The sequence below is a fragment of the Daphnia pulex genome, chromosome 8, assembly GCF_021134715.1.
Source record: "Daphnia pulex isolate KAP4 chromosome 8, ASM2113471v1".
NCBI lineage: Eukaryota > Metazoa > Arthropoda > Branchiopoda > Diplostraca > Daphniidae > Daphnia > Daphnia pulex.
Window position 1 is genome coordinate 10054322 of NC_060024.1, and position 26204 is coordinate 10080525.

Here is a 26204-nt window from a genome sequence, read left to right on the forward strand (position 1 = left end):
TTTATATTGAATTAAATTATAAACTGGCAATGTTTGTTTGTTGACATAAATTTGAGCCAAGTTGTCTGCAACAACTCCCCCTTTGTTTTTCCCAGTGAAAGTCTTTGACATCTGTGTTTTATATAAGCTATTTCGGAGAAAGTTGATTGACATCAATGACGCATTTAATTGTTTTCTACAATTTTCGCATACATAGTGTTTTTTCGAGCAGTTGGCGAGTAGTTGAAGACGTCGCATATTGACCCAGGTACTTCTTCCATAAAATTTTAGAAATCTGAATGAGGGTCAACAAAAATAACTGTGTGCCCTATATTGTAATATTGTAGGGCTTTTCTCTTTTAAAACATTTGCGGACACGCCTTCTTTAAATGTTCCTACCCCAAGAATAATTTCATTAAGTTAGAAGGGAAGTTTTTGTTAGGGAATTGGAGCACCTTGCTGGAGAAGAGATTAGATTTATTTTTATTGGGGCCATAAAAATGTCTAGAAGGAGAAAGCAATTATGGGGGCAAACATGCACTCCAGTATAGGTTTAAACCTGCCATCACATCAGCAGTGGCCCTTCCCACTACTCTGTTGTTCTTGACAGATACTATCTGTCAAAAATGATAAGCCGTCATTCAAGCAAAGAACAATGTGTCTTGACACTTATGGCTGTCTATTTATTTTTCTTTGGTTCACATAGAAAGTTACCTCTCAGTTTCAATCATTCTCATCTTTGCCCTTTGGTATTTAGCCTTGAACAAGTTTGTCTGATATTTCATTAGAGTTTGGTGCTCATTGTGTGGTGGTTGGCTCTTTTCTTGTTGTCCACAATTACTACTGGTTAAATATACTATATTTCTTAGTGATGTAATCATTTAATAATTTCTTTTTGTAAACATTTTTAGCTATGGCTACAGTCAATGAAGGATTCGTCGTAGACGAAGATGGAATTCAGGAGAAAAGCCAAGAGTCCAAAAATCAACCAATCTCGAAAGCGCTCGAAATCCTTAGCGGCGATATCGATTACTCTGCAGCTCGTAAGGCGCCCTTATTCATAGCGACGATTGCGGGTAATGCCAATGGTTAAATTTGTTCATTGAAATGGCATCAATCTAAAAAAAAAGATTCTTTTTCATAGCTTCTTGGGGTGCATTTATTCTTGGAAGTTGTCTTGGATGGTCCTCGCCAGTTCAGCCTCAACTTCAACATATTCCCAACGCCACGGTGCCTCCACACATCACAAATGAGGAGAGCGTTTGGTACATTAAACTAGATGACACTGAAATGTCAATAGTCGGTTCGTTTGTCAATTTGGGAGCTTTACTGGGAGCCCTCACCGGTGGCTTTTTGATGGATAGATTTGGACGGAAAACGGTGCTCATCTTCTTGTCATTACCTTTCGTTCTCGGATGGCTCCTCATTGCTGTCGCCGTTCATCCGAGTAAAAAAAACCCAAAATTCACGTAGTATTATGTTTATTAATACTAGCTTATTTATCATCTAGGTATGTTATACATTGGTCGAATTTTGGGTGGAGCAGCTGGAGGCATCGCTTCTGTGGTGGCACCAAGCTACGTCTGTAAGCCTCCAATTTGATTGCGCAAATTTTGGGATTATAATTCAATTGATTTCTGATTTTCTTTTCAGCCGAGATTTCTATTCCTTCAATGCGAGGCCTTCTAGGATTCTCTTTCCAGCTCATGGTAGTCCTTGGCATCTTGGTCGTCAGTTTGTTTGGTCTGGGACTCGACTGGCGATTGATCTCGGCCATTGAGGCTGTCTTTCCCGTTATCTTGCTTCTCTCCATGATTTACATTCCAGAGTCGCCTTATTACTTGACCAAGAAAGGTTCGTCTTTTCTCTTTCAACGACTAACCCAATTTAGGGATAACGAACTTGTCTACCGGAAAAGGGAAATTTCTGATATTTCAAAGTCAAGATGAATAATTATGAAAAATCTGGATTTCCTTTTTCCTGGTTCAAAAGATCTAGTTTTTTTGTTTTCAAAACTAATTGAAAAGCTTTAAGCTAGCGCCCAACCAATACTTTAAGCTTTCTAGACAGACATGTAGCAATCATGTGATCGCACAAGGACGTCAACAGACAATCGAACATTTGGAATCAAATAATTATGTAAAGCTTGTAATCTAATCAACCGTAAAAAAGTCCAAATCCTGTTGTTTGGTATGTCGTCACAGATATGGCAATCACACAAATAGATTGCCCACGCAGCTTTGACGGTTCCAGTTTCAATATTTATTGATTGTGTGCAATTTCAAATTCGATAGGAAAATCAACTCTAGCGCGGGACTCTTTGAAATGGCTGCGAGGACCCGAATACGATATGGAACCCGAATTGTCGCAGATGGAAACCCGCGTCAGAATTGAATTGGCCCAAAGGAGCCGCTTTTCCGACCTGTGGAGTGGCTGGGCCTGGAAGTCCGTCTTGGTCGCCATCGGCTTGATGGTTTTCCAGCAACTTTCCGGCATCAACGCAGCCCTCTTTAACGCTGTGGCCATTTTCGAATCGGCCGGCTCCGAACTCGATACTTTGGTCGCCGCCGTTCTACTCAACGTCGATCAGGTAACACGTGTGCCTATAATCTATGGATAGATACTGTGACGGACTTTGTAACTTTGTAAAATCTCTGAATATCTACTAGGTGCTGTTTTGTTTTATTTCTTCGCTGCTGGTGGAGCGCCTGGGTCGCCGGACCCTTTTCTTAATGTCCGAGATCGGTATGTGCATCTCAATGTTTGCGCTGGGCGCGTTTTTCTTCGTCAAAGAGGAATGCATAAAGACGTTGGAAAGCACGCCGGGCTCCGATTGTGAGCAACAGGTGACTGCACTCGGCTGGCTACCGCTGACATCTCTGATCCTCTTCATTGCCACTTTTGCCATTGGCGCGGGACCGATGCCCTGGTTGATGGTGAGCGAAATTCTGCCGGCCAAAGTCAAAGCACCTGGCAGTTCGGCCGCCGCCTTCACCAATTGGTTTTTGGCTTTCATCGTCACGCTGACTTTTGTCGACATTCAAAACGCCATCGGCAGTTCCGGCGCTTTCTGGATGTTTGGCTGTTTCTGCATCCTCGGCATCTTGTTCACCATCTTCCTCCTTCCGGAAACCAAAGGCAAATCACCCGAACAAATTCAAGCTTTCTTCGGCATCCACCCTCCTGTTAATACTTCCGTCAACGATTAAGATTTAATCTCGACCACGTACGTGTGTACAGGACGCTGGAGCCGATAGAGGAGAAAGAGAAAACTTTGTTTTGGGGTATTTGTTTTTTCGCTCGTTTTGTTTTGTTTGTTTTTTTAAATTTCCACTTTCCCCAATCACGACAGAGCGGGTAGTGAAAGACAAAAAGTCGCATGTCAACACGCCACATTATGTTCCACTTCCTTCTTCCCATTCGACTTGAAAAACAAAACTACAAAGTTGTGACATTCGCTGCGCTGTAACGGATTGTATTCGTTTCGCAGACTAATTATTATTTTCTACATTTTCTTTAAAATTAAAAAAAAAATTATTTTTGAAAAATTATTTTTTGTGTGTGTCCATTTAATGGATTGACAAACAAATTGAATCCATTTTTTGGTTTTATATACACGTGAATGTCGGGACTTGGTCTGCTTTCTCCCAAATTTTTCTTTCGTAATTTCGCCCTTCTGTTTGTCGTTGTACAAACATTTTTCGAATTCTTTTATTCCGGCACACACACACATGTGTATGTGTGTTTTTTAATGGCAGCCATTCATCGCCGCTCGAGTCGCTGTCCAAACACAAGTGTCATCTAATCCAACGGGGGAGTTTCACCGTTCAGTTCCACGTTTTCGACCGCTGTGATGACGTCACACGGTAGGCGGAAAAAAATCGTGCACCATCCCGTCATTGAGCCTCGGAAATATTCCAGCGTACTCTTGACCGAGACACGCTGGATAAACCCGACCGCCTAAATATAAGAGAAGAGCTCTTCATTGTTCTGTTCCAATGAAATTCTATTTCCACCTCTCACGTTGTTCGTGATTTTTCTTCCAAGAGACGAGCCGACTCGAATCGGTTACTTGACTGCCCTTGGGCACCATCACATTACGTATCTCTCTCTCATTTGGGGAGTGTTGTTTTTATCTTTCCCGTAAAATAAATTTTTTAAAAAAGGCCAGAGAGAGAGAGAAAGAAAAAGAGACAGACAGCGGAGCTAGAGACCTTGTTTTACATTTTTGGGTGAGAACGGGAGAGACCTTAATAAAACGCTCTGAATAATAGAAAGGCGAATAGCTAGCTCGCGACGTGTGAGGATAAAGAGACGCAAAGTGTGTATAGAGTTTTCGAGCTTTTTCTTTTTCTGATTTTACCCAGAGAACACAGCGGGTGACCCCAATTCATTTCGGTTTGTGCCTAGGATATAGTGGGCGGTGTATTCACCGGTGTATACCGGACAGCAAGACCTTTTGGCTGTTAAAGAGTGAACGCCGGTGCCAACGAGTCTGTCTGGGTCTGACACAATAATCCATTGCACCTGGGATTTTTCTTGTCTTTGGGGTAAAATAAAAATAAAGAAATGGGAATTTTTCCAACAGTTCCAAGTCTGGCAGAGTTCAGCGACTGTCATATTGCCTTTTTGGTTTTGTTGATTCCATGTCAAATGGGTACGAATATGTCTAGCGTTCACTTCTGCTTTTGTTTTTTATCCCCCATAATCAAATCCAGCGCTGGGTCGTGTTATGTTTTAAACCAGTTGGAAGCGGAAAGATAGTTAGGAAAAGGGCTCGGGATCAATCAGATCTCATCAGCGCGTTAATATTTATAAACAAATAAGCAACTCTGCCTTTCCGTCGTTGTCGTACTACGAAGGCATCGAGTCTGAAAAACTTAGTTAATTAGGATCCTTTTACTGTTTGCTACGTACGACGACTCAAGGTGCCAGCAGTATAGAGTACGGCGCGTGTACCCCGCAACCTTGGCTCGATTGGCTTTGCTGGGATCGACGCTGCGACACAATACTTTAATAATAAGGTAATTGAATGCGCTCCGATGTTGGTAGTTTTGAAAATGGCTCCCTTTCATTCTCTCTTCGATGGCCTTCGACTAGTCTTCAATTCTTCTTGAATAATGCGGGTCGCATGATCCAATATTGACAATAGCCGACCGAGACCAAACAAAAAGTGAAAATGTACACGACAGGTAAACAACAAAACGACGTTCGGTCAGGAATATAAAAACCGCCAGCAAGTTTTATATTCCCCCCTTTTTTTTCAATGACCATATGTTTGAATAAACCCACACACACACACAACAGTAGTAGTACGGGGACCTGTGGGGGCCCCCCACCGTGTGCTGTACAGCAGCAGCAACTGGTTGTTGTTTTCTTTTCTTCTTCTATTCACATTTCTTTTTCGTCGTTTTCCTTTCTCACGCCAGAGTTGCCGAGGAGTTTCGTGAGTTCCAACTTTTCTCGGACGGACGGCAGCAGCAGCCAGAGGTTGCTGGCTGACTCCAGTATAACCAGCACACGTATAAAAAGGGTTCGGGAAATGTTGGCGGCCCTCAAGTCTCTGCTTCTGTCGGATCCGAGACAGTCGATCGTTTTGTTTCATCCGCACCACCACCGCCGTGTTTTATTTGTACATGATTATTTATTTCTGATCGCTCCATCCATATTCTTCACGCGGGAGAGTCAATTCGGGAATAAGAAGAAGAAAACAAGTTTAGTTTCTTGATACTCGTTCAAGTTTCTCCGGGACAATTTTTCTATTCCTCGGCCTCTTTTGTTTTGATAAAAAGTTTGTTAATGAAATCTCTTGGCCCGGCAATTGCTTAGCGTGAAGTGGGAGCGCAACCGGTTGCCGAAACTTTATTGTAAAGAGAAACAGTCTCGAAAGCAATTTGACATTGTGTGCTGCTGCTGCTGCTGCTGCTGTGTGCCTGGATTTCCTCCTTCTTTTTTTTCCCCTGGTACGAGATATTTCCCGCGTGTGCGCTTGTTGACGTAGTCATGGCGGCGATCAATAAGGCTTTCGTTTCTGATGATGACTTCAAAGAAACCAGCAGTCGTCGTCGTCAGGATCGTCCTACCCCGAACAACAAGGGCACAGTTTGTCACGTAGACATCGACGGGATCGATGACTCCCGGGCGCCCAAGTTATCTCAGATTTTGGCCACTTTGCCAGGTAACATTGTTTTTTCTAACATAAGATCCTGTCCAGGGGAATCATCACCGCACATGTTGATGGTCTATAGACAACAAGTGCTTCCTCTATTTATCGTTTGGCTGTGGGATTGTGTTACATAATTCTACGTTGTATTATATTATTATTATTTAGCGCTATTGGGGGCCTTCGTCCTGGGCACATATCTCGGCTGGGCCAGTCCTGTAATGCCCCAATTTAAATTGACCAACTCCAGCACAACGACCGGCGGTAATAACGAACATGACGGAAATGTGTGGCACTTGTTGCTGGACGAAGATCAAATGTCGTGGGTGGGATCGCTGATTAACGTCGGGGCCGTCGTCGGATGCCTTTGCGGTGGTTACCTCATGGACCGATTCGGTCGAAAGGTCATCCTGGCCGTCGTCTTTTTGCTCTACATCGTCGGCTACCTTCTCATCACGTTGGCAGTGGATCCAAGTGAGTTACATAATCATTCCCCTCTTTTCCCCCCCAGCGCCATTGGATTGGAAGTTTACTGACCTTCAAAAACCTTTTTTTCGACGTCAAATGTCCGAATCATTTCCTGGTTTCCATATTGTTTCCAAGGGATTTCTTTTTTGGGTGGGGGTTCGTGTCAACTGTTGCAGGAGAAAATCGATTCACGACATTTCTATACATGTTGCCATATGTGTGTGTGCATACAGGTATGCTCTATGTCGGGCGGATTGTTGGCGGATTAGCCGGAGGCATCTGCTGCGTCGTCGCTCCGAGTTACATAGGTACGTGCCCATCAATTTTTAAAATAATGCGCAGTTGATTAGATTTTGATCAACCGCATGAAAAACAACTTTGGCCATTGCGTCAAGGGTTTTTTTGGGGGGAAGTGATAAAATATTTTGTTGTTTCCACAATCAGGTGAAACAACGACCATCTCGATGCGGGGAGCTCTGGGTATGCTCTTTTCAGCCATGATGTCCGCCGGGATTTTGGCTACAAGCCTTCTAGGATGGCTGGTAACACAAAAAAATTGATTTTGATCTTTTTTTCTTTCAAGTTTTCACTTGTTGCTTGACCAGAATCGATAGAAATTTTGGTCAAACAAAAGGTGGAAAAACAAAAATTCGATTTTCTCATTTTTGATTTGGGTCTTTGAACTTGGCGCTTGATTCTTACATGTGTCTTGATTTATTTCAAAAAAGGATTGGCGCTGGATTTCGGCCATCTGTACCATTTTCCCCGTTGTGGTTCTCGTCGGAGTCATTTTCGTGCCGGATTCGCCATACTTTTTGGTCAAACAAGGTACACATTGTAACGACAATTAAAATGTCCCCCGTATAGTAGACAATGGCAGCCAATGACGCATCACAGCCCGATTAAACAAGTAAGAACAACCCAAAAAATCACGCCAGACGATTATTTATCAATCGTGTGTTATTTTCTACACACAAGAACTGGTCTTTAAACAACAACAACAACATAAAGAAAAAGAGGGGGAATATTACAAATATCCTTGAGCCAGATTTGTTTCGAGTGCGAAATAGAAAGAAGAAAAAGTCACCGGCCTGACAAGAAATGGCGGCGCGGCTTCAAATAGACCAATTAAGGACTGGTTCACAATTGACTCTCCATCTCTCTCCTTATCCGACTCTATTCTGTTTTTCCAAACAAAAAAACAAAACAAAAATCACATTTTCATTCGGAGAATGAGCTCTTTTGTGTGGTGTGTGTGAACCGGGAATTTTCTACTATCTCCTATTTTATTTTATTTTATTTTTTTGCGCCGCTCGGTCATGGCCGTTGATGCCCTAAAGTGACTGTGACGTGTTCGTCTAACTATTATTTAGTGTGGGTTAGGTCTGGGTATATATCTCAGGCTCTTACACCTACGTACATACACCATAAATCAATAAGGGTTTTTCGCATAAGCTGATAGATTCGATACAAAGGCCGGGCTAGCTCAGTTGATGCAATTTTATTGATGCAGGTCGGCTGGACGAAGCGGAAGGTTCGCTGCTCTGGTTGCGAGGCAATAATCACAATTACGTCAAGGCCGAACTGAGCCGGATTGAGGCTCTGGTTGCGGAGGATGCGGCTCAAGATTTTAAATTCTCAGACATTATCCGGCCGGGAGTTTACAAGCCGGTACTCATCGGAATTGGACTGATGGTCATCCAGCAGCTGTCGGGCATCAACGCAGCACTTTTCAATTCGGTGGATATTTTCCGCCTGTCCGGATCCAGCCTCGATGGACTCGTCAGTGCCGTTATCCTCAACTTTGTTCTGGTAAATAACAACAACAAAACTCATCTTTAATTTTTCGGTTCAATTTGAAACCTTTCAATTTCTCTCCCGTCAGTTGATAGCGGCTCTATCGTCGTCCGTTCTGGTGGAGCGACTAGGCCGGAAGATGTTGTTCTTACTGTCGGAAAGTTTGACTTGTTTGTCCGTCGTGGCGCTGGGCGGCTACTTTTACGTTCTGGAGAACGATCCGGCCACTGCGCAGCGGTTCGGATGGGTCCCGTTGACGTTGCTCATCACCTTCATCGCCGTATTCGCCGCCGGAGTGGGTCCGCTTCCTTGGCTCGTGGCAGGTGAGGTCATGCCAGCCAAGTTTAAAGGTCCCGGTAGCAGCATTGTAGCCTTCACTAACTGGATCACATCGTTCATTGTCACCAAAGTCTTCATTGACATGCAACGAAGCCTCACCAATGCCGGGACTTTTTGGGTCTTTGGAAGTTTGTGTTTCGTTGGCATCTTGTTCGGCATTTTCATCCTGCCCGAAACAAAAGGCAAAACTCCGGAACAGATCCAGGCTCTATTCGCCACCGACGTGTCTGAGCCACCAAAGTCTGGCGTCAACATCAATTCGACGACGACGTCATCGGTAGACCAGCCGTCCCATTTCTGAATTGGCGGAGATGGCATCCTTGTCCTAAATTATACAATAATTCCCGCAACCCCCCCACCCCCCAAATAAAACCATCCAGCGAAACTACCGATGGTTAAAAAAAAAATAAAAAAAACCACATCCATTCCCGCCGATCAATTTTTGTAATCAAATATTATGTTTACACGCCTGCTGTCCTTCTCGAAAGGAAAAAACGTATATTTCACGCGCCGTGAATTTTTGAATCACGCGCACGATCTGGTGATTGCACACTACTCTATACAGTTGGTATCACGCCTTTTAACGGATAAGATTGTAAAGCCTACGCACATTTATTTTTATTTTTGTAGCCTTGACTATTGCTTTTATCTCATGCCATACTATTTTTGATAGCGATTTATATTTTTTGAAAAAATAAACGAGGAGGTACCTCTTGGTCAGAAAATTTGATTTGTTTAATGAATCCTAACCGAGTCAACAAAAAGCTAAGGAATAATCGTACTCCGTAACGATTTAACCGCCACCAAAGAGACAAAAAGGAAGAATAGAGTTACACTTGCCTACCTTTGTGCCTGGGAATCTTACAGCCAGGCATCCATCCACATCCGCTGAATAGTTGAATGTTACACCAGGCGTGATGGAAAAATGGGCCTCAGAATCGTGAATATTACATCCACAGCACGTACACGATAGCAGAGGGGATCTAATGGGAAGATGAAGCCGACATCGGTAGTTCCTCGAATCAAAATGTTGTTTATCTAAATAAATAGAAATAAAAAATGGGTTACGAAAAAATATTGACAGAAACAACAAGTATGGAAAAGTTGAAAATATGAAAGTGGGTAAACCCCAATTGTTGATATACACAGCATTTATGCAAGTCATGCATCACTAAAATTTCTAGCAGGTCGCAGGTTAATAAATGTAACAAAAATTATTCTACCCAAGCGATGATGATTGTTGCTGATGACAGGACCAACACAGATAAAACTTGCACATCTTGTGGTTGTGATGGCTGGCTCTGGTCTGTGCACAAAGAAAAAAGGTTACATAATGCAAACAAAATGCCATAAACATCATCAACAGGGGGCTCACATGATTAATAAGTCAGGAACTAATTCATTTCAACTCAAATTTGGAACAGGCTTTATAACTCTTCTATTCAAACTTCCATTATCATTCTGATTTATATTCTTAGTTTAATTTACCTGCTAAACAGCATTGAGTTGAAAGCATGGGGAGCCGAGACATACATAGTTTATACGACAAATCAACAACCACATATATTTGTAATTTAATTTGTTTTGCTATTTTTCGTGCACAAAACGAAGCAGACGACACTAGTCGTTCTAATTAGCGATGGATAATAAGATATCGATAGAAATAAATAATTAAAAATCGACCCCATGCAATCCAGAGCAGACAATTTTGGACATTGGAAAACGGTGGAGAAATCAGAGAGGAAAACGAAGGTGCGGAGAAAAGGTGAAAGCGCCAAAAAAATGATGAAAGTGTTTTGGCACAAGCACTTTTTCCTTCCAAATATACCGTTCCTTAATTTCCTTTCTATTTCGTCTTGATTTTGCGACAGAGTCGCACAGTATGCGACGCTGAGGAAATCTCGACTTTCATCTGGTGTGTGTTGTGACAAAGCTACGGCGCGACGAGATAACCAAGTTGTGACGCATTATTAATCAAATTGTGTGTCGACACCCACATATAGCCTTTGATGCCCTCGTTGATAGCGTTACACAGAATGTTTATATAGACAATTCGAAGAAATGAGCATCGATTTATGATTCGTCTGGCTGGATAGTAATTCAATTCGACCCCGTAACCGATTAGAAAAAAGATTGAAACCTAACGGATTCGTCGAGCAAAATAATTGGCACGCACGCGGGACTAGGGTGGTACAAGACATCTTAATTAAGCCAATTAAACTGCAATCTCCCGCAATTGTTCATCATATATGCACCATGTCGCATCTGACCTTTATTCACGTATAGGCTACACAAAATATATGTCGTGCCATATGTGAGCATATCCATTTCGTCTTATTATAGAAATTCACCTGTGTTAACCATCATCATCCTGCCGTCTTTGCCAAACAGGTTTTTCGGTCTTCAATTAGTTGACCTTCAAGTTCGCCGGCTGTTGCCACCACGCCCAATTCATTTGAAAACGCGATTTCACCATCATCACTCTCTCTCTATCTTGAAAATCCTCTGGCATTCGTTTCGAAGGACATTCAACAGCTCAGAGAAAGATATTTTATTTTTATATGCCATCACAAGAGCACATCTGTGACACGTTTGCCTTGATGCCGGGTCCGGCATATTTTAAAAATCGATTGCGCATGGATGAAAAATGTTTGTTGTTGCGACACTATATTGTATTTTTATTTTTCCATTGAAATTGTGACGAGATAAGTGCGCAAGAAAATTCGGGTCGACCTACACACTTTTCAGTAGGTTGCGTATAGCCCATGACACTTGTAGGATCGTCGTACGTGCAGGCGGCGGCAACCCATTTGCGGTTTCAGCTCACCAAAAGTGCGCACATGTTTCTCGGTCTGTGTGGCGCATAGAAATTAAAGTAAAAATCCAGCTGAGCGGCGCAACCGGATATACGTTAAACGGGGATACGCATATTGTAGAGCAACAGCAACCCACAATACGTATGTAGTATATATATCTGCACTCTCGGTCCATCGCTCAGTGAGTAAATAGGAAGCGACAGCTGACAGCTTTTAGCCTTAGTCAAAATATGTTTATTCCTTTTTTATTTTTTTTTCGTTTTATAAGATAAACATTTCATCAGAAAATTCGGCGAACAAGTATCCATAACAGCCGTCTTTATGAAATGCATCCGTTGCTATGGAATAACCGAATAAGTAGGCACACACACACACAACCATGACGATCCGCATTTACTAGCTCCATCGTTGAACCCCCTTTGGGTTCTTTTGTTTGTGTCATCATTTCGCTCGACCTATTCTTTAAAAAAAAAACTATAAATGCATAGAATATTATAGAGCATTGCAATTGGACTCCGACCGCTAGTTTAGAAGAGACAGGCTCTCAGTGCCACAGAGAGATTGGCTCAAAATTGAAAATAGGATCAGCTCGGAAGCATAAATATAGGATAGCGTCAAAGTTAATCAATTCGGTTGGTTCTCTTTACAGCATAGCAGCTCAGTCATTTTATTTAAAAAAAACAGGTTGCCGCTGTTGCTGCTCTGGGCGAAAAATGACGTCATTATACCCAATCACATCACGAGCCAGCAGCTCTAAATTCAACTCAATTTCAAACAATATGTCGTTGTTGAGACAATCATTCGACCCCGGCGCACTGACTCTAATGACATGAACGCGTTTGAGATGAGTATTACACCGTCTCTGAAAGCTTATTAAAGTGACTCAGAGGGGAAGAATGCCAGCGGCAAGAGAGGGATTTCATTGGCGACATAATTGTCTTTGAAAATCAAGGCGAATTGACGATATTCAAAGTAGTAGGTGGATGGGCAATATTTATGCATTTATGCTGGCGCCTTTTTTTCTCTTCCCTAGCTGTGTATACAACTCCCAAACAAATTCGAACCCAGAGAAGTTCGAGGCCATCGAGTACAGCACATATAAGACTCGGCGTGTGGAAGGGTCGGGCTCACAGGGTACAGGGGGGCACTCGGTACGAACCGGGGCGCGGCGGAAGGTGACGCAGAAATCCATCCGTTCCCGCTATGTGTTCAAAACCGACGGTCGACTCTATACGACTATAGTAGACAAAATATTATTAGAGAGGATTATAAGTGCGGCGTGGTTATTGCCGACGACGACACGCGTACTCAATGGCACAGATAACAAATTTTAGCGCCACAGCTGATCGATAATGAAATTTGAAAAGAAATCATGTGCGCAATGCTGACGCTGCATGATTTCTTTTCATTCGAATGTCCCTTTGAGAGCACTATTGATGAAGAGATGACAAAGTCTTTTAAATAATCAAACAATAATATCCAGCGCACACGCCGGGCACGTCGTCTCTTTTGGTATGACGTCTGTATTGATTGACAGAGATGAACGTTTGGAAAAACATCACGTAGACACAGAGCCACCACCTAGCCGTGAGCAGACGCACAGCTTTAGATACTACTACCGTACACATATATCAACGCGCATATCAGTAAATTCTTCATTGGAATATGGGAGGAGCCAAATTCGGGGGTGGATAAAGGGGGAAAAACTGATGATGGTCGGATTCGCTTTGGTAACGACGTCATGTCTGTTATATACTGGGAATCATGTTGCGATGAGTTGAAGAGGCCGGAGGAGGAAAAGGGAAGACACGATGGGAATATGTGGAATAAAAACAAGAAATCAAGAGCACGTCCGCAGTCCGCATCACGCACGAACGGCTAATGCTGGGAACCGCCTTTCAACAGAACCAGTCCTCCCAATTGATGCTCCAGCTGCTGGATCTCGTCGCTGGTCAAACGTAACTGGGCAACCTGATGATGATGAAACGTACAAGAACAATTTGATTCATTTTTAAAAGAAAAGAAAAACGATTACAAGAAGCGGCACAAATGCACGGAAATGGGAAAAATAAAAAAACCTATTGGATTATTATTACCCAAGACGTTACGTAATGGCACGTAGGAATCAATACGATTACAGACAATCGCAAGATTTAATTAAATTCCCAAAAAAGAAAAAAAAAATAAAATTCAGGGCTGGAAATGAATACGATCGACAGACTCGTTCAACTCGTCCAACTCAACGTTACGCAACCCCAGAGTGGACTCACTGAACCCGACTGAACCCCGTCCAGCACTAAATAGGAATTATTAGAATTAAAAGTCGAATCGAAACCTTGTGAAGGTTGTGGACTTCGCGGACGTCGGACAACTTGAGAATAAAACGTGTAAAGGCGTTCTCGCTAATTTCCGGCCCCATTTTCCAGTGGACGTAGCGTTTGAGCAATTCGATAAAATGCTCCTGGATGGCCAGGATCTGAGCAGCTTCTTCGGAATTGCCGTTCTGGTGGTCGTCGATCGTGAAGAAGGCCACCAGCGACAGGAGCACGACGATCTGCTCGTCGGCGTTCAGACTCAGCAGCAATGAGCTGATGGTGTCGAAATGTTTGCGCATCACCGAGTGGCCGTGCAGCCGCTCGAAATCTTTTTCGCAAACGTGGATCGGGTACGGCTCGTTCAGCAGGACTTTGTAGTTGGTCGTGTTGCTCCAGACGCGGCCGATGGGGTCGAACGACAGGGCCGACATGACGATCAGCGATTCCATCCCTCGCTGTTTCAACAGAGACATTTGGCTGGAGGTTTTCAGGTGCTGGAGTTGAGGTACGCTCTGCAAAAAGTGAAAGACGCGGCGGATGACGTTGGAGAAGATGACGGCCGTGTGGCCCGTTGGCGAGTGACAGTCGCTGGATTGATATTGTTTGGGGTATTCGTTCACTTGGTACGATTTCCGGCAGAGATTGACCAAGACGTGGATCTCTTTGGCCTGGTCGGGATTCAGCATGAGACAGGGAGATGTGACGGGTCGTTCGGGCGGCCCCAGTTGGCGGCAGATTTTCTGAGTCAAAATCATCAATTGCTCCTGGTTGTTCCTCAATTTCTTGATGGATTTCAATTTCAATTCGGCTCGCATTTCGTCCGACATGAACCTGCGCACGAAAATGATGTTGAATTTTAAAAAATTCCCCTTTTTGATTGTAATGAATTAAATGTCTCACCATTTCTTGTCCATGCCGATGGCCAGACACTGTTTCAGTCGGCAGTGCGAGCAATGTTTCCTCGAAATAATGTCGATCCGGCAGGACCCACCGTACACGCAGCGATACTGGAAACGTCCAAAATGAATGAATAATGAGCAGTGACGTTTGGCCGCCAGTTGGTTGTGTACAACACTTGATGAATAGGCAATGCGCATAGATGTTTGATATGATGTGCTGACATACCTGTTTGTAACGGTCGTTGACGACAGCCCGGCGGAAGAAGGCTTTGCAGCTTGCGCAGCACAGGCCGCCAAAATGATAGCAGCGGGCGACATCGCCGCAAACTCCGCAGATTTTAGATGTTTTCGGGATCGTGGTATGACTAACATCATCTCGGCTACTTGCCGCCGACGACTTAGTCAAATTCATCCTTTTATTCTCAGGTTAAAATGTTCTCTTCGGGCACAACCAACACAACTCCTGTCTCGTCTAAAAAAACAAGAAAAAATCAATTAAAATCAACTCATTCACGTGAATCGGGACCTTTTTCATAGGGTACAGACGGACCCAAGTGCCGGCCATGATTAGCCGATTTCTTTCTCGAATATCATTGTATGTTATTACACACACACACATATCAAGCTAAAAGTCTAGAGAGGTTGCATGACGAGATACGAGTTGACCCCCCGCCACTGACATGGCAACGAGATTTATCGTTGGGTCAAAGTCCTGCAAACACGTCCACCGCACTATTAACAGTTGGTCTTTTTTTTTCTCTCTCTCACTCATTATTTGAGTTGCTGTCGTCCTGCTGTTGCTCTGTCACATTATGTAGGACTTCGATTATCGAAGGTGGCTGCTGGTTGGCGCGCCTGCCAGGCAGACGAAGCCTTACGCATAGAGAATGTAACTTGAACAAACATTGAACACAAGTGAATAAAAGCGACAGGGAATTATTTCCGCTTAACCGTGACGAGGCAAAAATGATAATCAATGAAAGCAACGAACGCAACGCTTTTCTTCTTTTTTGTCTTTAAAATATACAAAAAGGGGTTCCTGACTAACTGACGTGTACAATTTTCGAATAGTGTTGGTCTGTTAATCAGTGGCTTACCGGTGAATTCAAGCGCCAGCTTTCGAATTAGTTTGCGTTTTTTCTTGGAAAAGGATAGGACGGTACCCAGAAAATCTGAATGGTGTACGTGATGTTTGCGCGGACAGGACTGTGTGGCGCACTCGCTGGGGGTGCCTGTCGGGAAATGACTGGGCCTTAAACCCATGTGTACCCACCTTGCCATATAGATCATATTCGACGGTACTGTAGCCCGTTGAAAGCAGTGTATCTAGCTAGTGGGGTCCGGGATTGTGCATATCAGCACTACTAGATACTCTCTCATATGCTAGTGCGCAAGTCGCCTAGATGAAATTTCGGGGAGGAGACAACACACACACATAAAACCACCCAACTTTTTTTTCCCGTTCTATAATAGTTCATCAGACCGTACCCTAATGCGAGCCATATTTTTCTTTTTTTCGTGAAAAAAGCTTACTGTCATATTCATTTACAGCCATTTTGTTCAGATAAGACTGTTGGCCACTGGCGAGAGTAATATTTTTATTTGTTTAACAAGTCGTCCGCAACTTGTAGCTCGCGTATCGATCTCCATTTCCAATTAATCCACCGCATTCTTTGAGATAAAAATATTGTAGTACGTTCGCTCCAACAACTCTTGACAGTGTTTTCTAGTTGATTTCTGCTTTTTTTGGTAAAAAGGAGGGCAACAAAAAATTCTCAATCTAGATGGAATTTGGAGTGGGATTGATAAGGCCATAGGAAAATAGGCCTACGTGACTGTCATTTGTTCTGCATGAACGCATAAATTATGTATATACAAGATAAGCTTAACGAATATTTTAGATCCATCGTCTAGCAACTGTTACGTAATTCACGAATTCAAATTCATTTCAAACCACGGGAAATGATTGAGCAATCTTACGGTTATCAAAAATGTACCGATGAAAAGAGAGAATTTAAGACGGACATTTTAAACAAAATTAATATTTTAATAATAATTAATAATGACCACTTACGAAAATGTTTTCGGCTGAATCTCAGTCGAGGAGACATAGAGATGAGGGGTAACTCGATCTTTTCTATGATCCGTGGTTGGAGTTCCGGTGGGATTCTTGTAGTCTTTAAACAATGTCCCAATTTGATGGATCGTCCTTTTTTCTTAATTTAATTATTTCCCGATGAACACATCAGAAGTCAGAACCGATCGGTATGAACCGACTGATCTGACTGATATTTCTTTTCAACCAAAGGTCGACTGCTAGCCCTACAGTTGCGCCACGTTTTTATTTACTTAATTTTTTGTTCTGATTATTATCACTAGTTTTTGAAAATTGCAATAAAAGCATTTGGGTGGTGGTCTCGTGTGTGTCCTATCGCCTACGTAAAAACTAAAAATCCAACCCACAACAAAATGTGAACCGAGTAGAGCCGTCTGCTAGTTGGTTTATTTACTCTTTGCTGGTGGCAAGTGATGACGTATTGAGAAATACTCGATCGTATCTCTTTAGTTGTTCATTCTGACTCTAGAATATAAATTATTGTTACTTTTATTTTATTTGAAATTGTCCAACCGGAAAGGGAAACCCTACAAATTTATCGGGAAGCTATGATTGAATTCACGGTTTTCTATTTAATTTTCGTGTTCTGCTTCATTTTCCCTCCAAGTGCGTTTGTTAGTGCCGGCATAACGGTTTCAAATTTATTTGATTCCTGGCTCGGAAGTGAAGACCTTCAGTTTGTGCAGTACCATTTAAGTCGAACATTGGTTACTGTAATCATCCACAGTCTCCTACCACTCGGATTCTTTGGTGGAGTCCTTCTTGTTGAAGGCTATGATCAGCTGTTGTTATTAGTACAAACTCCACTTGGACTAGGATTTCTCAGCTTATCTGTTCTCCTTCCAGCAGCTGCTGCATTCAAAGTATTTTTCTGGTGGACAAACAATTGGAGTTCTCACCCACTTGTAAATTCATTGACCTCTTATGCAAATAATGGGAGACAGTGGAATGATGTAGCATCTGAAATCAATGCTGAATTCAGAAGGTAAATAAATCGTTAGTTATATATCTGTAGTATAAATTAATGTATACATGTTGAAAAACGAGTAAACAGTTGAATTTTAATAGGATAGACAAGGTCACAGTCCGCACCAATCCAGTTTCTAAAACTGTTGTGACCAATTCCTGGATTATCAAAGTTGAACCTTATGTGGTGCAAGTAGCACATCAGAATCATGTAACCTTACAGCTGGAAAATGCTGAAGAACACACATACACTGCTGATAGTCAAACAGCTCAATACTTGTGGGTGAATGTAGAGCACATTCAAACCAAACAAAAATTGTTTACCATTCGTCTCAACGCCGTTGACTATGCAGACATGCAAGACAGACTGCAAACTCGTATCAGTAATGTTCGGGGATTATTAATTAATCAGGTATTCACATAATATTAGGTACGATGTTTCGAACACACATTTTTGATAAAGTTTTTTTTTCCTTTCAGGACGTTCATGCGCGTTTTTCTAAAGTTTTCATTGAAGAAGTTAGCTTGAACCCAGTTTTTCAAAGCCAAGAGGTATTTTTGGTAAAAATATTGATTCTGACATGTAATACAAATTTAAAAAGCAAATTTAGGAAATGGATCCGTGTTTAGGCTGTGCAGTCAACAGTGCAAATATCCGTCTAATACGAAGATGCTTGCCTACCGGAAATGCTGATGGTTGCACTCCGTGTTTTTGTAGACCCATGTGGTGCATACATTGCCTTAGTAAATGGTACGTAACTTCGAAATTTTTAAATCATGTGTCATGTTATTTCATGTGTGTCTTTGATAGGTTCTCCGCCAGACAAGATGCTGAACATCCTGAATCGTGGTTAATGTCTCGCTGCCCCTGCCCAACATGTCGCAGCCCATTTTGCGTTCTCGATGTTAGTTTAGTTGAAACCGTAGAAAATATTTAAGTTGTCTTTTTTTTCAAATCATGTTTCAATAACAATAAATATGTTTGCTTAACTTGGCTGATTATGAGGTACTGTACCGTTGGTTATGAAGGTCACATCCTGGATCACCAGCTTCTGCTCGTCATTATTTGTTTTAACAAACTGATAAACTGTAATCGAGATGTCGTAAGCAATAATCGTATGTTTTACTTTCTGTCCCCTAACTCTCCAACATATCACAGTATTCTATTGCAAACGCCTATCCAATAGATATCGTTATATCTATCCAAAATATCTATAAATCTGAGCCAAGAATTCATATGGATTATAGGAAAAGAAAAAAAAACATTTATTCAAAGAAAATATGTCAAGCAAGTTGAAATTATTTCTTCTTCGGTTTCTTCAGCTTTCGGACTTCTCCTTCCTGGTTAGACAGAGATCCTAGCAATTCCTTAACTTTGCGTTTGCGCTGATTGTCCCTGCAAAATTGAATGGCGAATTAATAACACGTTGCTATACAATAGAAAGTTAATTGCTCCATACTTTTCTATTTGCTCTTTGAGCTTCTCTCTAGCGATGAATGCATTGTCCTTGCGAATTTCTCGTATGGCTCCCTTCATCTCTCGCTTAATCTTGTGTTGCAATTTATCACGTTCCAGCTTTTCTTTTGAACCAACTCTTTTCTTCCGCCCTTCAAAGCTACAAAAAGATTATTAACTTGAGGACTTTTCTTTGAGGTTGAAATGTTTCTTACTGATCATCGATGATCGGTTCATATAACCGCAATGGTTTGGGTTTCTTAGCTTCGTGAACTAAACGTTTTCTTGTCCTACTTGCCAACTGCTCTATTTCAGTTGTAAGGCTTTTGACGGACTCCTGGATTTGACTGTTGTAGCGATCCATTGGAAGCTTGCGTAGACTTTCCAATATGGGGTGATAAATATCTATGGCTGATGGGAGTTCATTCCACAAACCTAGGAAATCAGCAATCAGACGGACAGTAACCCATAAGGCTGTTGCACGGAATTGGTCGTTGAATTCAGTTTCTATAAGTTTGAGCCGTTCTGGAATTTCTGATCTGAAATTGAAATAACATAAGTCGTAATAGATATATTCATAAAAATGATTCACTTACTTGGCATCGTCACTGGTTAAAACCAGAAGCTGTGATTCCACTCCGACTGGACGAAATGGATGCACCAAATGATGTGCAGCCACATGAGATGGACGAGGTATTGCCAGTTCAACTAGACCATGAAGATAGTGAAGAACTTCCGGGATGTATCGTTTACTGAAGCCCACATACTAAGCAATATGAGAAAATGTCGATTAGAAAGAATAAGAAAACAAAAGTAAAATTAAGACTGGCTTACCTCATAAGCTACTGCACATAAACTAAGTCCCATATGAGCGATCTGAAGATTGGTGACTGGACTTGAGAGTGCCTCAACGAGTACGTGAAAGGCCGGTGTAGTAATTGGATGCCGAAAGTCAGATGCAGGAAAGATGAGGGCGGTCAACTTAAGGAAAACAAGCTACCAAAGGAGAATGGATATCATATTAATTATAGGGTAAACATAAATTTAATTTATTCGTATTTTGAACCATACCGTTGCTATGGAAACAGGTCGCTTTTTCCCCAGAGAAGATAGCTCTTCTCTTTTCTCTTGAAGGACATCCAACAATGTTGATGCAATATTGCTAGATGGTACTAGTTGGGTTAAGTCAAACACAACGGGTACGATATTGTTTAACAACTTTAAAGTGTCGCCTGACGCTATGTCGTGGATGTACTGCATTAAGAAGGCAAACACTTTTTCCATCTTGGCTTTGTTGGTACCCGTCAGAGCAGGATGGTTTGATTTGATCATCCGGTCGAGAACAGTTCGTTGATCCGCATCGCTGTATGACTGCAACAGTTGGTGGAACTCTTCGTACTCTTCAGGAACTGATATAAAAACAAAACAACAAAACAAACAACGTGTTAAATTTACAGCGCTTATAAATTCAATTATGACAACATAATGTAACAAAGGATTACCTTTGAATACAAAGGGTATTTCTCCAGCCTTCTTTTTGTTGTTTTGCACATCAACTTTCCCTTCAACTGATTTCGTTTCAACATCCTCCTGCTCTTCTTCTTCATCATTACTAGAAGCCAGGTCGGAATAACTGTCTTCACCATCAGAATTACTATCTTCGTCATCCTCGTCGCCATCTTCTTCTTCGGAATTGTCTTCTTCGTTTGCAGGTTCTGGCGAAATCGCATCATCCTTTTCATTCATTCCAAACGATAAAGTTTTCGTTTCCGGCTCCAATGGAGCAAAGGAAAAACTGACGGGAAAAAAAAAAGATCTAATTAGTTCCTGAAAAGCAATTATTTTGAGAATATTATTTTACCCGTCATCAAGATCATCGGCACTCCGATGAGGAATTACTTTAGTTTCAGTTTCTCCTTTCATTCGTTTTAGGCGATCAGCTTCTAGTTTTTCTAGCTTCTCCTTCTCTAATCTTGCTATTTCATCAGCACTTTTCAATTTATCGCCTGGCTTCACTCGCGGATCAAAGCGCAATTCTCTTACTAGAATATCATAGGCTGAATCAGGTAACTTGGGAGGTGGCTCTTCACTTTTCTTGGGAGTTTTAATTGTAGCAATAACGTCCAAGACATCTTTGAACTCCATGTCAAGTTTATCGGTCAAATCATCAGTTTCTTCTTTTTCTTTCTGTCGTTCTTCTTTACGTTTTTTAGACTCGGCGATAAGATTGTCAATTAAAGTCTCTCGATTTTGACGTGTTTCTTCTGATTCGTCACCCATCTTTAAAACACCACCTCCAAAGTGAGCATCAGACACAAAAGATTTTCCCAGTCTTTCCTCGTCATCTTCATCATCATCACTCCTTGGGTCATCAAACTTTTCAATGTCAGCCAGAGTTTGGCCTCTGTGAGTCAAAACTTCATCATCACCAAGTAAAAATTTTGATTTCTAAATAAAGAAAAACATTTATATTATCTACTTCAAGAAAGATTTGGCACATTACTCCTACCTTGTTCTGACCCTTAATTTTCTCTGCAAGAAACCTCATTTCCATTTTACCTTCAACAGAAAGAGTTGGATTTTTTTCTCCAAGTCGCTTGTCAATCATCTTATTAGATCTGAATTTGTTCTTGTGTTCAAGCAACAATGTGTTCTTTCGTTTTTCCAATGCTCTTGCACGTGAGACTCCAGGTAAACCTCTTTCATGCTTGGTTGGCCTACCTAGGACTTGAAATTTCTGCTTGTTGACTTTAACTTCAAAAGGATTTAGTTTCTGTGGCAGAGGCTTGGCAGTTGTCTTTTCTTCTCCTTTTTTGACAGCTCCATCAGTTGGTTTTTGCTGATTTCTTTTAATAAAAGGTTTCTTCTTCATACCACCTTTACCACCACCAAACTTTGCATTGAATTTTCCCATTTTCAGCTGAGATGAATGTTCAAAATGATACGAGAATGACTTTCAATTAAAAATGCAAACGGACAACATTTACGTGTAAACTTAGCTCACAAAAAGCCTAGCACGTGTTTACAACTTTGCCGTCTGTCGTCTGCAAGTTAAGTAGCCGTGTACATGTGTGGTTGACCTAATACTACTAAAAAGATAGTTACAATTTTAATTTTTGACCTGTTCCGCCTCTGCTGTTCCGCCCGCTTTTATCTTTTATTCTCTTAATTCTTAATTCAACTGTTGCCATTATGACTTGTAACATTCATCCACTTCCCCAGTTTTCGTGACTGTAGAGGCAGTAGAGCGTATGTAACAAGTATCAAAATAACGAGTAAAAACACCTCTGTATCTACTATAAAAACTGTTAAGCTAGGGGAGTCTTAGTTTATAATTGGATAGACAGTTGTGCAGGATGGAGTATTATTAACGTTAGTTTTGAAATTGCGTTTCAGTTGATAAGTATCTGCCTTGCACGGGTGTACATCTTATTATATTATCCTTTCGTTATGCGATCAATGATTCCAACGCTTTCTATGTGTATTGCAATGTTGACTCTTTTTGTTAGACTTCTTGTTAAACACGCACTCGCTGGAGTAGCTGCTCAGTAGCTTCTTTAAGGATTCAGTCTTCTATATCCTAGATTCCCAGCTTGATAAAAACCAATGCGATCGCCCAACCACAGTTCTATCGATAAGAAAGATTTTGTTTTTCTAATTTGCTTGCTTGTCTCAAGAAATCATCCAATTCGATATAGATTACATTATCGAGTTTTAATTTTTCAATTTCTATAAATTTTTTTCTTGAGCGGAAAAGGAAGGATGATATAAACATATAGGATTAAAATTGAACACTTATATGGTATTTTTCTTATAAAGACTTTCACATTCAATCTTCATACTAAATAGAGAAGCCAATATACAGTCTTTTCTTGTAGGTAACTGTAACTTTATAGGATTTTTATTGGTTTATCTGAGGAAAAGGCCATATAGCCAAGTTCCGTTTAAATGCTTTTGCGATACAGTTTGCTCGGCAAAGGCGTCTTATTGATTGAACATTTTACAAAGGAGATATAATCGCACTTCTAATTTAAAATCGAAGATAAATATAGAGAAACTACTTTTAGTCAAGGTTGAAGTACAGTAAATAAATTGAATTATTGATTATGAAGCGTGCCCGTGCTGTCCTACAAGAAAGCAAATATAAATAGATCCGTCTTACGGGGGGAGAATGGAAAACGATCGTAGGCTGCACGTGCACAAAACTACAATTCAAGATGAAAGGGCAAGAATGTCTTGTTGAACAGCTTTGTAAATTGGTTATTTAAAGATTCAGTTTCATCCCGCTGAGTGTTCGATAGATTCTTGCGTCTCTCAGTCAGCGGACCGTTTCATTACAGTTTTCTATCTAACAAAGAATGAAAATAGATTTTGTGACGAGTTGCGACGATTTGACCGATGACGTAATACCAGAAGATTCGCGATCATGTCCTAACAAAACGCATTTGCTGAGATAAACGTAAACTATAAAAAGGTAGACGCAAACCGAGAAATCACAGTCATAACCATTACATCCATTCGATGTGGTCGTTTCTCAGAATCTTGTCATTAAGCTTTCTCATTTTAGAAACGGCCAAGCCGTATGTCCATGGAAATCTGCTGGTGGAAGAGAGACAGTTATTATACGATCGCCAGTTTAAAGTTTCTGGCTTTAACGTATTATTTTTATCTATAAAGTTAGTTCAATGCAAATGCGCATCCTAATTCAAGATCTCTTGCGCAATGTCTTTAATTTTCAGTTTCCGCCATGTCTTTTCGCCACGACAAAATCGCAAGGGAACTTGTCATATTCTGGAATTTGCCATGATATAATCACTTGGATTTCTCAACAGTTTCAAATGGAGTGAGTTTCTCAGTTCGACATTTCAGATGCTATACATACACTGATTTTTGTTGTAATTTAAGGCTGATTTACGTACCTGCAAATAATTCGGAAGTAATCCGATTCGGAATAGTTTCTACGCTCATTAATCAATTCAAGAAGCAAGTAAAGTATCTCTTCTGCATTAATCAAGAATTATTATGTACATTCAGTCATGTCTCATCAGGAGGTTGATATCATACCATTTCCGTTCGTTATCACACCAACACTCATGCAACAAATGGATTTTACTATCCCTCTTACAGTGGAGGATTATCATCTATTACAGCCTTACCCGAAAGAAGAGAGCCGTCTAACCGCTTGCATAAGACCTTTCTCTTTTACTGTAATTAAATTATAACTTTTTTAAAGAGATTATTACTTATAAACGGATTGATTTTAATAGGTTTGGTTACTATTTCTCCTGTCAACTGTTGCGGTGATTTTTTTTATGGCCCTATTGACTTTCTATCGCCCTCCATTGAAATCAATAAGTTTCACCGACGCCTTTAACGATCATACAATTTACGTACTCACAGTCATAACCGGACAAGGTAAAATTATTGGATTCTTACGATACTATATTTTAGAAAATGATTACCGTAATCTTTCCATACTAAAGGCAATTATAAATCCGAAAAAACCTTTGCCCAGCGTCTGGTTGCCGGTTTGTGGTGTTTGATGATGGTGGTATTGGTAAACGCATATACGGGAACTTTAAGGTCATATATGACGGTGCCCAAACTGGATCCAATCGTGAACACGCTAACTGAACTGGCAGTTAGTAGCGAAACAAAAATGACGGTAGATATTCAACTGGGCAAGGCTCGCATGTTCTTGGTAGGATCGCACTGAAATACAAATAGCACAATTATGCATAAGGGATTTTATACATAGAATCGGAATCGTTACACAGGAAGCCACCTCGGGACCGTATAAATTAATCGGCAATTCACTTCGTAATAATCCAGAGTTACTCGTCAAAGGAAGCTCTCTAGAAGGAATGAATAACGTTTTACATCGAGGAGCTGCTTATTTTGCTGTAAGGTATCAGCGTTAGATTGAATTGCAAAAGAATCTTGGTGTCCAGCTATAATCAGCTTTACTTTTTAGAATCGTTCAATCATTAAATACCTGATGGCTGTAGACATGAAATCCCACCCCAGATGCCGTATGACGTATTCTGATCCGATTCCTTTTATCGAATACTATTCCATGGGTTTACCTAAAAATAGCCGGCACAATTGGATCATCAATCACGAGTATCGAAACGAAAAAAACATATTTGTTTCTTACCGTCAACGATTATTTTCCTTTCATATAGCTTGCAGTATTTACAGGAGAGTGGTTTACTTGCCTATTGGATAAAACAGCGCACACCCAATGTTGATAAATGTAAAGTGGGAATGTCCAAACCCAGTGGAAAGATGGTTTCTTTGACGCTAGTTGATCTATCGAGCCCTACCGCACTCCTTGCCATTGGAATTGGACTGTCGTTTTTGGTGTTTCTCATCGAAATCATTTTATTCTTAAAAACAAAGAAGCGGAAGATTAAAGAAGAAAATAATGCTGTTAAAAATTTACTTTTTGGACTCTGAATTTTTAAGGTTTTATAAAACTGAAATTTTCACAAACTTAATCGATATATTTGACAAAAACTGCCGTAGTCTAAGTTTGATTATGTATGTCCTCCTGTCCATCAACATTGCGCATGTCGAATACACGATTGACAGTCATCATAAGAATGAAAAAAAATTAATTAAAATTGAGCTTATAGACTAGAGCAAAGATTTATCAGGTCAAGGGCGTCGGTTTGTAATTATTTTAATTTAATAAGAAATGTTCGGCAAGTCTAGAAGAGTTAACTAGGTACGAAGTTAAAAATACTTGTTTTTATAGCCAAAGTGCTTATTTTGCGGGGTGAGAGAAAACCAACCCTCTTCACCCTACCCGTAGGAGCGGAGCAATCAGCCTAAAGTGAATTAGGAAAACCATCTCGTCACGAGTTGTTTTCTATGAAAACATTTTG

General features: G+C 41.0%; 6 protein-coding genes and 1 long non-coding RNA gene across 10 annotated transcripts; 4 read left to right on the forward strand and 3 right to left on the reverse strand.

The window, feature by feature from the left end:
• Positions 1-108: 108 nt before the first annotated feature.
• Positions 109-3610, forward strand: LOC124200079 (solute carrier family 2, facilitated glucose transporter member 8-like). Of its 2 annotated transcripts, none has more exons than XM_046596174.1 (7): positions 109-247; positions 891-1055; positions 1124-1426; positions 1490-1564; positions 1633-1833; positions 2274-2569; positions 2649-3610. In XM_046596174.1, the coding sequence occupies exons 2-7, from the start codon at positions 893-895 to the stop codon at positions 3186-3188; spliced, it is 1578 nt and encodes a 525-aa protein (XP_046452130.1). In that variant the 5' UTR covers positions 109-247; positions 891-892; the 3' UTR covers positions 3189-3610. The 2 variants fall into 2 exon arrangements, with proteins under 2 accessions (XP_046452130.1, XP_046452132.1); XM_046596176.1 differs by lacking the exon at positions 109-247 and adding an exon at positions 683-825.
• A 152-nt stretch (positions 3611-3762) lies between these two features.
• Positions 3763-9471, forward strand: LOC124200077 (facilitated trehalose transporter Tret1-2 homolog). The gene is made up of 7 exons (XM_046596172.1): positions 3763-6157; positions 6311-6616; positions 6844-6918; positions 7055-7152; positions 7339-7438; positions 8124-8422; positions 8496-9471. The coding sequence occupies exons 1-7, from the start codon at positions 5983-5985 to the stop codon at positions 9045-9047; spliced, it is 1605 nt and encodes a 534-aa protein (XP_046452128.1). The 5' UTR covers positions 3763-5982; the 3' UTR covers positions 9048-9471.
• LOC124200105 lies at positions 9200-10685 on the reverse strand. Its single transcript, XR_006877155.1, has 2 exons — positions 9970-10685; positions 9200-9784 (listed from the first exon to the last, which is right to left on the reverse strand). It is a non-coding gene; the product is annotated as an uncharacterized LOC124200105 (long non-coding RNA).
• Positions 10686-13073: 2388 nt separating this feature from the next.
• LOC124200108 (vitamin D3 receptor-like) lies at positions 13074-17219 on the reverse strand. Of its 2 annotated transcripts, none has more exons than XM_046596209.1 (5): positions 16851-17219; positions 15003-15248; positions 14778-14884; positions 13898-14708; positions 13074-13533 (listed from the first exon to the last, which is right to left on the reverse strand). In XM_046596209.1, exons 2-5 carry the CDS (start codon positions 15186-15188, stop codon positions 13441-13443), a joined length of 1197 nt encoding a protein of 398 aa, XP_046452165.1. In that variant the 5' UTR covers positions 15189-15248; positions 16851-17219; the 3' UTR covers positions 13074-13440. The 2 variants fall into 2 exon arrangements, with proteins under 2 accessions (XP_046452165.1, XP_046452166.1); XM_046596210.1 differs by lacking the exon at positions 16851-17219 and adding an exon at positions 15874-16363.
• Positions 17220-17252: 33 nt separating this feature from the next.
• LOC124200109 (E3 ubiquitin-protein ligase TM129-like) lies at positions 17253-18848 on the forward strand. The gene is made up of 5 exons (XM_046596212.1): positions 17253-17877; positions 17961-18270; positions 18339-18410; positions 18470-18609; positions 18670-18848. The coding sequence occupies exons 1-5, from the start codon at positions 17441-17443 to the stop codon at positions 18794-18796; spliced, it is 1086 nt and encodes a 361-aa protein (XP_046452168.1). The 5' UTR covers positions 17253-17440; the 3' UTR covers positions 18797-18848.
• Positions 18849-19100: 252 nt separating this feature from the next.
• On the reverse strand, positions 19101-22400 carry LOC124200107 (nucleolar protein 14-like). The gene is made up of 9 exons (XM_046596208.1): positions 21824-22400; positions 21176-21762; positions 20817-21109; positions 20386-20723; positions 20149-20310; positions 19911-20080; positions 19530-19853; positions 19319-19474; positions 19101-19254 (listed from the first exon to the last, which is right to left on the reverse strand). Exons 1-9 carry the CDS (start codon positions 22226-22228, stop codon positions 19158-19160), a joined length of 2532 nt encoding a protein of 843 aa, XP_046452164.1. The 5' UTR covers positions 22229-22400; the 3' UTR covers positions 19101-19157.
• Positions 22401-23827: 1427 nt separating this feature from the next.
• On the forward strand, positions 23828-25902 carry LOC124200116 (ionotropic receptor 93a-like). Of its 2 annotated transcripts, XM_046596230.1 has the most exons (8): positions 23828-23970; positions 24054-24157; positions 24220-24521; positions 24582-24729; positions 24798-25015; positions 25092-25217; positions 25289-25437; positions 25500-25902. In XM_046596230.1, exons 3-8 carry the CDS (start codon positions 24351-24353, stop codon positions 25771-25773), a joined length of 1086 nt encoding a protein of 361 aa, XP_046452186.1. In that variant the 5' UTR covers positions 23828-23970; positions 24054-24157; positions 24220-24350; the 3' UTR covers positions 25774-25902. The 2 variants fall into 2 exon arrangements, with proteins under 2 accessions (XP_046452186.1, XP_046452187.1); XM_046596231.1 differs by having other exon boundaries at positions 23828-24521.
• The last annotated feature ends 302 nt before the right edge of the window (positions 25903-26204 follow it).